This window comes from Crassostrea angulata, chromosome 1 (genome assembly GCF_025612915.1).
Source record: "Crassostrea angulata isolate pt1a10 chromosome 1, ASM2561291v2, whole genome shotgun sequence".
In the NCBI taxonomy this organism is placed as follows: Eukaryota; Metazoa; Mollusca; class Bivalvia; order Ostreida; family Ostreidae; genus Magallana; species Magallana angulata.
In genome coordinates, this window is record NC_069111.1 from 26852297 (window position 1) to 26864821 (window position 12525).

General features: G+C 32.8%; 1 protein-coding gene across 1 annotated transcript; it reads left to right on the plus strand.

Moving 5' to 3' along the window:
* The first annotated feature begins 924 nt into the window (after window positions 1-924).
* Window positions 925-12299, plus strand: LOC128190771 (uncharacterized). Its single transcript, XM_052862964.1, has 15 exons — window positions 925-978; window positions 2006-2049; window positions 2246-2303; window positions 2832-2999; window positions 3877-4017; window positions 4342-4509; window positions 4806-4855; window positions 5538-5592; window positions 5891-5929; window positions 6316-6612; window positions 7092-7289; window positions 7578-7725; window positions 8454-8484; window positions 9108-9200; window positions 11121-12299. Exons 1-15 carry the CDS (start codon window positions 963-965, stop codon window positions 11121-11123), a joined length of 1509 nt encoding a protein of 502 aa, XP_052718924.1. The 5' UTR covers window positions 925-962; the 3' UTR covers window positions 11124-12299.
* The last annotated feature ends 226 nt before the right edge of the window (window positions 12300-12525 follow it).

Sequence of the window (12525 nt, forward strand, 5' to 3'; positions counted from 1 at the left end):
ATAGATATATATGTCTATGTTCAGATATAGGAAACAGTTGTAACTTGCACTCATTTGGATGAATGCTAACATTTATTTTATTCACTATAATTACGGTAATGTTAATTTCCAGGAATGTTCACATTGCATCGTTTTTAACAGGGGTTGGGTGGATGGATGGCAGCCTCATCCAAAAAATCGTTGCAAGCAAAAAGGGGAAAAAATGATAATTCTCAAATTCATGAAAGAAAATTCTAATACTTCAGCTCTTTAGCAGTTCTTTTTATAATAGCAAATTTTTTAAAGCGTAAATTAAAATTTTTTTTAGAATTATTATTTTTTTAAAAGTGGAGAGGGCAACTCCATGATAATTCGATTTTCTATGTGCAAATTGATTTTTTTAACGGGGGGGGGGGCTCTATGATAAGTCAATTTTTGTATGTAAGTTTAAGAAAAAATGTCTACTCCAAAAAAAGGGATGAATTGACGTACTTTACAATCACTTAAAAGAGGAAATAAAGTGCAATGGACATTTACATCAAAATATTTATTATCTCATTGTATCTGAGATTCAACTATTGTTCTACTTATAACAAATCTTATAAACTATGAATAATGTAAATTTACTGAAAAAATAGGTATGTTTTATTTTATTTTGCAATCGAATTTATTTACGTTGTTTTATTTTTCATGCTGCGCTCGCCCCAACGGTTGCACCGTAAAACATATTAGATAAAATGTGTTTTGACTTTCCTTCCCCCTTTAATTTATGATCATGTAATCTTGTATATTGACAGTTCAATTTATGCTACGCTCTCCCCAATGGTCGCACAGTAAAACAAATTATTTACGTCAGACACTTACATGTCCAAGACACATCAATTAGGTCCGTTTAGTACTCTCAGTACTTTGATTTTAAACAGCATTAAGGGTCGGACTCGAAAAGCAAAATATTTGAAATAGTACACAGCAGAAGTCAAAATATGAAGATTTTATATTGTGAGTCAATGTTTTAAAGAATATATTAATGATATTGCAATAGACAGACTAGTTATACCGACACAGACCGGTTTTACAACACTTTAGCCTTATAGAATAGCAGGGTTTTTTTTCTATATAAAAAATGCATTCATCAGCGTTAAATATCTTCTGAAGTGTAGTTCCACGGACCTTGGAGCTACAGTTCCATCCATCCAAAAACCAAAACTGTATATTTATTGTTCATAAAAAGTTGAGCACGGTTTTGGACTTATGAAACTAATTAAGTATTCTGTGAAAATTTTTGCTAAACAATTTCTGAGATATTTTACTTTATACTCTGTCCCGAGTTTTTGCTTTCACTTTTCGCTTGATATTTCAATAATAATAAATACATTTCTGCTTAAACTACGTACATCCACTATGAAAAATGTCCAGATAATTTGTCAATGAAGATATCTTGGATATTTTCCATTTCATTGATATCAACTGTACTTCTTTCACATGTATGTGTATTTTTATTAAAAATCATCAAAAAATGATGGAAGCAATAATTTGGAACAGATTATAGATGTCATTACTTTACTTGTCTCTAAATATCCTTTAGACACGTAAACACGTTTTATTCCCGTAAAGGCATACGGATGTCAGCAAAAAACAATAGTAATGACTTAAGCACTTTATTGACCATTGAATTTGGTCGAGAATTCCATCTGTTGCATGGCAACATATAAACAACCCCTAAGATACAAAACAAATAACTAAAATCATGCAATACAAATGCAATATTTTATAATGGAAATGAATTTTTTCACCATGCAAATAAAATACTTTAAAATATAAATGGAAAATTTATTTAATTTAATAAATTTCCATTCATATTTAAAATATGCAATTCAAATAGTAATTATAGAAAACAAACGAGATAATATGAAATACAAATGAAATATTATACAATACAAAGTGAAACTTTTAATTATTAAATATTGTTGAAGATTATAACCATATTATCTAGATAAAATACTTATTTTTTTTTTCATATCTGTAGTTTTTCTGATGATGTGGACATTTTATCTTGGTACAGATGGACGGGTAATTTGATTTTCTTTTTTAAATTCAATTTAGAAGCACAGTACATGTATTGTGATTTTTGGCTTATGTTGCTTGGATGAACAATATGGACGAAGAGTTTCTTGTTCATAGACCAACTTTGCATGCAGATGCATCTTTGTTGAGAAAACACAAATGATTGGAATGAACATAGCGTACTTGTACTTTTTTGTTCCAGATGCAAGAAGATTATGATGTCAGACCTATTGACAAGACAAACACAAAGGCATGGTCAGGTACATACCTTTAATTTGCAAAGACAATTTCATATCCAGAAATTTATCTTTAAATATAGTGCGAAATAGTTTATTTATCTTTAATGGTCGTGTTTAATAAGTCGTAAAGGTCTTGTTTAATGAGTCATAACGGTATAAATTTTGAATTTTTGCGGGAGATTATGAATTTCTCAATTACTTTAGTTAAAGTAAATATTTTTTACAATTCCTTTTAGGACAAAATGATCAAAATGAAATAATTTTGCCATGGTACTAAATTTTGCAATTAGATATTTTCCTTTTTCGCAGCTAATGCTAACTTATAATAAGTGTTTTAGCGATTTACAAAATTGTTGCAAATGTACAGATTTTAAGACTACCCACTTTTTAAAATGGGCTACTGATGTGGCCGTTGAAAAATGTTAATTTTCAATAATTTTTTTAATTTTCTAAATGATGAGAAAACATGCAAAGTTTTTTCAAAGAAATTGTTTCAGTCGTTTTTCTTTTTAATTTATCAACTTTTGAGATTCAATAAAACCATTTCAGACGAAGGTGTAGTCAAAGCGATTGGGGAGGTGAGGCGTATTGGCAATTCCAAAATTGTGTCTGTAACGTGTCGTCTAGACCCCGAAAAATTTAAGAATGTGCACTATATCATGTGGTGGGTCATGTGGTGGCGACCCAAAGCCGCTAAAACTTACGGTCTCATTGCAGGTAAGATATTCAAGATGAAAGTACGGACCGACAAATAAAGGTTTATTGTTAGTTCAGACAATACGGGGAATGATTCTTTCGTGTGTTGGCTACTTTAATTTTCGTCCACACAGAGAAACTACACCCTGAAATCTTCATTTACTTTATTAGGTATCTTAATTTTGATACACAGGAGAATTACACGCTTTACAATTAGTTGTCAAGGAAGCTGCGTTTGAAAACAATTATTGATATCCTGTTAACGTCCATCTGTACGCACGCACGCGACTTTTTTGTTTGTTAGTTTTTTCTCAGCTTATGTTTGGTTATATATATCACACTGGCGTTGGAAGCAAATTGAAAGGGGGGGGGGGGGGGGGGCTAGTATGCCTATTACTCCAACTTCTCAATCTTTCAAGGTAAATTTAGGAACAATTATCTTTGCTGCCAGAAAAAGTGGGGGGGGGGGGGGGGGGACTGAACCCTCTATGATGCTATGTCCCTAATGGTAAGGTCAGACTTTGCAAAAAAGTAGGGGGGCTAAGCCCTCTCTAGCCCCCCCCCCCCAAGCCACCCCCTCCCGGTTCCGACGCCTATATATCAATCTTTTAAGTGTCTGTGAATCGAATTAGGTGACGATATTGGATCATTAGACACAGATGCTTATCATATAGTTTGTTAATCCAAATGTTTAAACCATATTGTATGGATAATCTAGCATGATATTGCCCATAGAATTTTTTATCACAGAAAAAACAATGATTATATTCAAAACAAATGCTTATGAGAAATACAATGGACGTTAGAAACTATTAAAAAATGATAAGAAATGATCGAAATATTTATGTTTAACAAGCATATCTCTGAAAAAAGTGATGGTAAACTTTCTACACTTCAGGTTCATACTTGAACGATATGCCTGTTATGGGTAGAGATAACATTAGATGGGAGAAAAGGAACAATCTTGTGACCAATCTGAAACCTCATTTAGTATGTGCTGTCGAAAACATGAACTCGGAGATGCACATGTTACAAAACAGTTGGTATTATTGGTCATTTAGAGAACTCCAAAGTATGCAGGGCACATTGTATATTATATACATGTATGAAAATACATGTATATAAAAATTTAGTTACCATATGGTTAAATACAATAACATAATTAAAGTGAATATTCTGTGTGGTTTATTAGAAGTTACGATACTTGCTAATTACATGTACATGTACGAACTATGTCATATTGTTGCATGAAAATGCTGTAACGGTGAGAGTAGTAGACAAAGTATTTTTTGTTAGCATACAAATGGTTCTGATAGATTGCTCTACTTATCCAACTTTCTATTGGTTTTTTTCCTGACAAAAGACAGGGAAGATTACCTGCGCATGTACTTTATCATGGACAAGTGCGACCCCCCGGGGGTGTTCCGCTGTGAGGCGTTGGTCAGGGCGTATAACAATAGATACGGAGAAGTGCCTATTCGTAGAGAATTCGATGCCGAAACGACTAAGGAAGGAAAAGTGGAATCAACGTGTATGCCAAGCAGTTTTTCAATCACATTTTATGATTATTGCTTTAGATTATAAGTAGCAAGGAAAATTCATTGCATATTTCATTGAAACTGTAAAGTTTGCAATGAATCGAGAATTACACAAAAACTAAATGAGTTGATCTTCAATGCCTACATATATGTAAATGTATTTAGACAAGAAATAGAGTAAAGAGAGCTGTTGAAACTGTTGTATCTACATTTGACGAAATATTTTGAATATCACACAAAATTTCATAGAATTCTAGCAAACTTTGTTCTCATCTTATTAACTTTGTAGGTAAAAAGAATCAATTTAAGGACCTCGCTCGAAACTTCATGGAGATCTATGTACGTAGTAAACTCAAAGTTGAAATTTGTAAATTCAAAGTTAAAAGAATACTAGTAGTTAAATATATAATCGTATGTCTTCATTCGCTTATGATGAGCGAAATATCAATTTAATACGAATTCTTATTTCTCAAAAAGTTACACCCTTAAAGTAAAACCATCTTGTATTATACTTAGGTCATTTTTGTTTGCATGACAATAGTAAAGTTACATCCAAAAGTGATAAATTTCATAAATTAAACAAAGATACTATCCTATGCATCAGATCTAGTGACAAATTACATAATTTGGTATTCTATATATCATTACCGGTATATATGCATCCAATGTAATTATTTCTTCCTAGTTTTGAAGAGATTTGATTGTGTAGATACAACTTCATACGAAACCGAATCAAAAATCTATTTGTATTCTGAAATAAAGTTTTCCAACACTTATGATATATGCGTTAGAAGAAATTCACACACGGACAAAATTGTGGGGTTTTTTTTGCAATCATTGCTACGAAATGAGCCACCAAAGATTAAGTAACTAATGTTTCTTATACCTGTAAATAACGAAATGCGACCCTTGGACTGATACAAATATTACTTACAACATAATGTTGTTATGTAAGATTTTATTTAAAAAATGCGTTTTATATTACTTGAACAATATTCACTTTCTCTTAACTCTTTTTCAGGACTCTTTACCCGGATTTTACATGGATTCAATGAATCTTGCTTTTCTCATGCCAGGTATAAAAATACATGTACATACGATAATATCAACCCGGAAATAGCAAACTGGCCTTTCCCTGTATCTGGTACTGATATGAAGAGAATATATACATGTGCGTTGGAACGTTGGGGGTTGCTTGTCAAGATTTTTGATAAGTCTACCCCCTCCCCCACCACTTTCAATTTGATTCCGACGCCATTGATTTGTAAATTACTGTTTTCATCAAAGTAAATAAATGGCGGTTTGTATGTTTGCAATGCAAAAAAAAATGTGTTATGTTGAGCAAAGAATATTGGCCTTGTTTTGTCTTTTCAGTTGAGGAAAAGGGAGACCCGAAGAAGTGGCGAAGCGAGGGTAGGCTGTAGCGATGTGAAAAGTCAATTCATCATGGATGATGTCTTGATAGGGAGATAATTTTATAATATACTCCAAAAACATTTATTCTTTTAAGTGTATTTCTTGAAAGAAATGTCTTTATTTACATAAAAGTACTAAATTAATTTAATGTAATTTCAGTTATATAATAAAAAGAAAAAAAATGATGATACAAATTGATATATACACTCAAAACAACAACAGCTTCCCTCCCCCAAAAAACTTGAAACAAAAAAATAACAAAAACAAAACAAAAACAGAACCAAAAAAAGAAAAAAACAACAACAAAAAACTTAATCAACTGTGGATGTCGATGTATCAACAAACTTCATACTATACTGAGATTTTGAAATTATTTTTTCCAGGTGGATACACAAAAATGCACGCTAACTTCATCGAGGATAAAGAAAAGAACATGAAATATATGGAGTTAACATGTAAAGTTAATATCAGGAAAATAAAAAAAACTGTCAACTCTGTTGAAGCATTTTACATTTTTTACCAGCCCGACGAAGAGTGGCCCAATGCACGGATACTGCTCGCCGGACTGGTGAGAAGTAAGGGAATGTGGGCGGATCCCTACAGAGTCCGGATGTTTCCGGAGCTGCGCATGTTGCTGGATAAACACAAAGGCATGGCCTGGAGGGGGAATTCAGGCGAGGGTAAGCAATGAAGTCAAAAGTATGCAATCCAAATCTGGTCAATCAGAAACACTGTTGGGAGGCAACAACACAAGTCTAAGTGAATACAGCTACTCTTGAATATGCGTTTTACGAGGTACTCTTTCTCAATGTTAATTGCCTGCTTTTTATGATAAATTCATTGAGTCTAAGCAATATAAATTAAAAAAAAATAAGATGGCCATCATGCTATGCGATCCCTCAAAGAGTCCGAGACCTGCCTCTTGTGCGCATGCGTCTTTGATATCACATTTTGTTAAAGGTTTCCTCAAAATGTAAATTCCTTTTGCATTAGCTATAAAATCAACTATATTTGAATGCCTGTTATGGTACAAATCTGGGAAATGTGTAATTGTGCAGAATACCAAAGGTATAATGCTTTTTTTCATTGTTAAAACTGAACATCTATTCAAAAAAAAAATTCTTGGTATCAACGATACGTTCTTTATACTTTTTTTAAGGAAAAAAGGCAACATTTACAATAGTTGTACCATTGAAGTTATGCCAAACTCTAAAGGGAGCATTCCAGTGTCAGGCGGCGGTGGAAGCCCCGAATTTGTCTAAAAAGAAAATAACGATGGTCAGAGGATGGCTAAAATTAGGAGACACCCCATTATCAACTGGCAGCAGCAAGAAATGCAGACTAGAGAAACTTAAAGGCAAATCAGTTTTATGTCGTAACTTCTTCCCTTATTTTTATCGTTTATTTCATTTAATATGTTATCTACACACCTGTATAATGCAAGAAGTAGAGATAAAAAAAATGCAATATAAAATCAATATGATTTACTTTGTATGAGTAGCTATTGTTTAAGTAACCACTGCACACATGTATGTTTAACATTCCAAGCAATGTATGTTGTATACACTGTTTTGTTAGGTACTAAACAATTATATGTGAGGTTTCTTGAAGTTAATTATACAATATATTTTCAATGACGGTTCAGGTAACCGTACCAGAACAAGTGGGGGCCGTGCCGTCATACGGTTAGTGAACAAGAAAGAGATGGAGGGGTTCTTCGGGGATCGAGCCATCATTGGCGGCATTTGTGGCATCATTGTGTTGGGGGTGGCAGGATGTGTGGGTTACAAGCTGTGAGCAATTATTGAATGATTTCAAAAATGATGTCATTAAAATTCCATATTAAAAATATACTGCATGCTTTTTTTAATTTCATTTATCAAAGCCTATTCTGATACTATACTCTGTCCCGAGTTTTTGCTTCCACCACTTTTTGCTTGATATTTCAATGATAGTAAATACCTTTGTGCTCAAACTACGTTCACCCACTAATATAAAAAATGTCCAGATTATCTGTTTTGAAACGCCCCCTCTACCGCTTCAGGTTTCAATACACATCCCGAAATTGAAAGTCTACGGAGATTTTGCATTGCAACAGCCATTAATAAGCCCGGATGATAGCGTTAAAAAATTGCGTGATGTATTCCGAGTGTATTCCGAATGGAGAAAAGATGTAAACATTCCCCATTATAAGTCTCCGTAAGGAATCTGTTTTCGTTCCTGTGAATTTTTCTGAGTGGAAAGGGATAATTGTTAAATGAAGATTCCTTGGATATATTCCCTTTTAACGATTTCAACTGTACTTCTATCACAGTTATGTGTAAATTTATTAAAAATCATCAAAAAGCGATGGAAGCAATAACTTGGGACAGACTATAGTAATGCTTTCTACCGCAAAATATCACTGTTGAATAACGCGTGTGTAGTAGTCTATGAGGAAAGCTCTGCTATTCCTACGATATTTACGTTAAGTTTGATTCAATAAATTAAAAAAAAACTGTTATTTTTTTTTCAAATGAAGGTGTCGTAAGAAGACTCAAGGTTCCGAGAAGGTAATAACAGAACTCATGTATATAAATGGAAATTAATACCTGTAAATGTATACAGAATAACCATATTGTAATTTCATCTTTTTTATGATTGACTGGAACTTAAGTTATTGACCGATTGTATTATGCCCCCCGCTCCGAAGGAGAAGGGGGTATACTGTTTTACCCATGTGTGTCTGTCTGTCTGTTCGTAACAAATATGTTTGTCGAATTTTTCTAAGCAACTATTGCAGATACTTTAAATTTAAACACACTATTTGTTTAAGCATACTATATCGTGGGATATATTTTTGACCAATCGGACGTCAACTTCCTGTTGAATGACGACTTTGTTTATTTTATGCCTAAATTTTTAAACAAATTTTTGTGAAAGATTTCTTAGCAACTATTTATCGCAGATGCTTGAAATTTTAACACATTATTTGTTTAGGCATGCAATATTGTGGAATATATTTGTGTACCAATCACAAGCCAACTTCCAGTGAAATGTCGACTTTGCTTATTTTGTAATATCACATCAGAACAGGGGTATCACTAGGGAACATTGGGTCACAGATATCTTGTTCATTACAAATAGCCTTTTGAGCATAATCATCATGTAATGATTTATTTTCATTATTTCCAAGGCAAAAGGAGGGGGCGGACAAGGAGTAAAACCACCTACTGCCAAAGGGCCAGGAATGGGGCGGGGACGGGGACGGGGACAGAGTAGAGGAAAGGTCTTTTTATTATCAACCTTTATCTATAAGCCTTTATTGGTATTATACTAGTAATCCATATGTTAGCTTTGGTTTTACCTCTCTTGTACACGAGCCTCGGTCGAGATTATTGTCGGATTGATATTTGAAACGGTTACTGTAGACCTTTACCTTTTTTTTTAATAATTTGTGTTAAAAAAGTTTGGTCCAATTTTCGGTTGCGCGTTGCAATTTAAATTGGGATATTCATGTGTCTAGTCCCTTAAGTTGCATAAAGATCCTTCCAATCAATTATTGCTAATACGTCTTAATCTTGTATCTTTACATTGTGAGAAATCCTAAATTATCAAACTGGTGTATTTGATTTGATTTTGTATCCCAGTTCTGATCATCATCATTGGAAAACTTTTTGTTGATGCGCTAAAATGTTGAATGCACGTTGTGTTCTCTAAAGAATCTAAAGAATCGATGGTCTTTCTTTAAAATGTCGAAAGTATATAAATTCTGATAACTAGAACAAATACAAACACACTAGTTTGATGAATTAAAGGTTGTCATGGTGTGAAATGTATGTTAAATGGAAAGATAAAAGTAATAAGGATAACCAAATGATAAAAGTACATATAATAAGGATAAGCAAGGTGCAAAATTAAAATGTGAAAACATAGTTAGTTCTTTATTAAAAATTACAAACGAGTGAAGTTTGGGCTGAATTTCAAGACACCTTTAACGAAGGACCATTCTGAGATTGGGCGAAAGCGTTTTCCAAATAAAACCCTAAATATAAGCAAAGTACATTACCACGAATTAGAACTGAGGGATATGAAACTAATCACATGTGCACGTATCTACATTTGGCGAGATAAAAAGGAATTCAATTGATTAAATAATATGAAAAGGATATGTTAGATATTATAATGATAACCATTTTCATAAGAATATATACAGAGGATACTTGCCATTGTAGATTAGTAACTTAAAGGTGACATGAATTCATAAATGCATTTGGTCGCCATATTAGTTTTGATCGCTCCTCTAATGTCACTGGGGTGTATATACCGGTTAAGAAAGTTACGTCGGTTGCTTTCTGATCGAGGCATTCAGGTTGCACGGACTTCTGATGTATGAACTACAGAATATAGTAAAATGTTCGTGATAAATAATAAAGGAAACAAAAATCAATAAAATACAAAATATATTTATTCTTTGAAAGAATTTCCATGGTATCCGTAATATTTTGCACAGATAGCGCTGCTTTACTTCGCATGCACATCGAACACGTGTGTCGTTCATACAGAATGCATAACGTCTGCATCATTTTTAAATCCCGGCGGCAGTTCATCCAACACAGTAGCTAAATGATAGTCAATCCAAGAAAGTAACAACGTAACATCGTTTCCATCTGTTCCAACAAAAACGATTCGTTTCTAAAAATCCATGCGATCATTGACATTGCTCGATCTGCCAGTGTGTAGTTTGCGCATTTGCGATGTTATATTATACACAGGAAAACGGTCTACATTTATCGAGGATTTTTGAAGTATTTTTGGCTGGATTTCAGTCTGTCTTGTTTCGTCATTCATTGGATATGCCTTACCAGTGAAGTGGTTGTTATATCATTTTTGTTTCAAACGTGTTTCTACACGTCTTTTCGTCCAAGGTAACGTGTTCGGGTGAATGAAATACCTGAATGCGGTGAAGCATGAATAGTGCTCTCGGCCTTAAATAGGGGGTGTGTAGCGATGAGCAGAACAATAGAAATTGACAACTAATATGGCGGTAGTCGGAGATAAAAGGGAAATAATGCGTATTTATGAATTCTTGTCAGCTTAATTTAAGTAAATGTCAACAAAAATTTTAAAGCAGAGCAAAACAAATTGAAAAAGAACCAATATGTGTATGCATGTATCTCTAATATATTGACCATTTTCTCTATTGCAGTGATAAAACAACTTGCGTGATATCTTGTCTTTCAAAGTCAAGGCCATTCCAAAGACAACTCCTGTTCGTCTTGATTTAATTGATTGTTTAATGACTGTATACACCGACATTTTAAAAGTAAACTAGCCTTCAGTTTGAATGTAAAGAATTGAAAATATATGAACACAACTCTATGATGTTAGATATTGTTGGTTTTTGTTAATGATTAATTTTACTGGTTTTCAAGAACTTTTCGTCCCATAATTATGAGAGTACAATTACTGATATGACAAAGACATTTTATTGGTTATTCATAACCCTCTTGACCAAGAACATAATAATTATGTAACATTGCTGTATCATGCCAATACATACAGGAACACAACAAACCTCACAGGTCACAGACCTCATGCTCGAACGACCTCTGATCATTCAGTTCTTTTTATAAGCATTTTTTTTAAAAACGTTTTGATATGGCTTATTTGATCATCGTCGATAAATAACAATCTTATTCAATCAAAGCTTTTAACTTAAGAAGTCTTACAGTTCGATCATTCTCTATTGATTAACAAATCATTTGTTTTTTAAACGTACAAGTATTTTATCTCCATGCACCGTGTGTAATTTATATGTTACACAAATTAAACTTCCACATATCAACATGATTTAGTTATTATTTCGAGATATTAAGAGTTAAGGTTTAGTAAATGATCCCAGCTTGTCTTTTTGGTGCTAGAACCTTTATGGCGTCATAATTGATTTGATTAATCTTTTCCCGTATTTTACGGCTTAAAAGATAAAAGAATTTTGACATTCTATATTTAATCACGGGAAAAGTAATCCCGGTACCTATATTTTATTTGACATCATTTAAAAGAAGAGGTCAAGATCTCGTTGAATGCCTTTTTTTTGAAAGACTGTAGGCATTTTAGATATATTTCATTAGTCAAAAATGGACAAAACTCCGAGATTTGTTACTTTTATCCTTCATATTTCATAGAAAATGGTTGTTTAAAACATGATTTTTTTATGGTGTTTACCTAAAATTTAAGCCCTGGTACACCCTATGAAACAAAGATATTGTAATGAAGCATCATTAAAAGAATGTATATCTTGAATTTCATAAACCTGTAGGCATCTTTCATTTACTAGATCTTAATATATGTATTGTTTAAAATAGATATCGTATATTATATGTCATTATATAAGTTACATGATTTAAAATTTAGACCATGAAGTAAAAGTTTTTGAATTTATTGCTTTGTTTTCACAATTTCTCATTTGAAATAGCTATATATATGGATGTGGATGCCTATATCGGCAAAAATTACTATTTTAAGTAATGCTTAGGTGTATGCATCAATTATGTAAACTTTCAAGATTTGGGGCTTGTTTTGCGAAGTTAACATCGATTTTAAAGTTTGAT

Bases quoted from the DNA above. Each gene is read 5' to 3' on its own strand.
- LOC128190771 (XM_052862964.1), top strand. The intron at 3,000-3,876 runs GTAAGATATTCA...TCTACACTTCAG, and splicing joins AACTTACGGTCTCATTGCAG to GTTCATACTTGAACGATATG. The intron at 6,613-7,091 runs GTAAGCAATGAA...ACTTTTTTTAAG, and splicing joins GAGGGGGAATTCAGGCGAGG to GAAAAAAGGCAACATTTACA.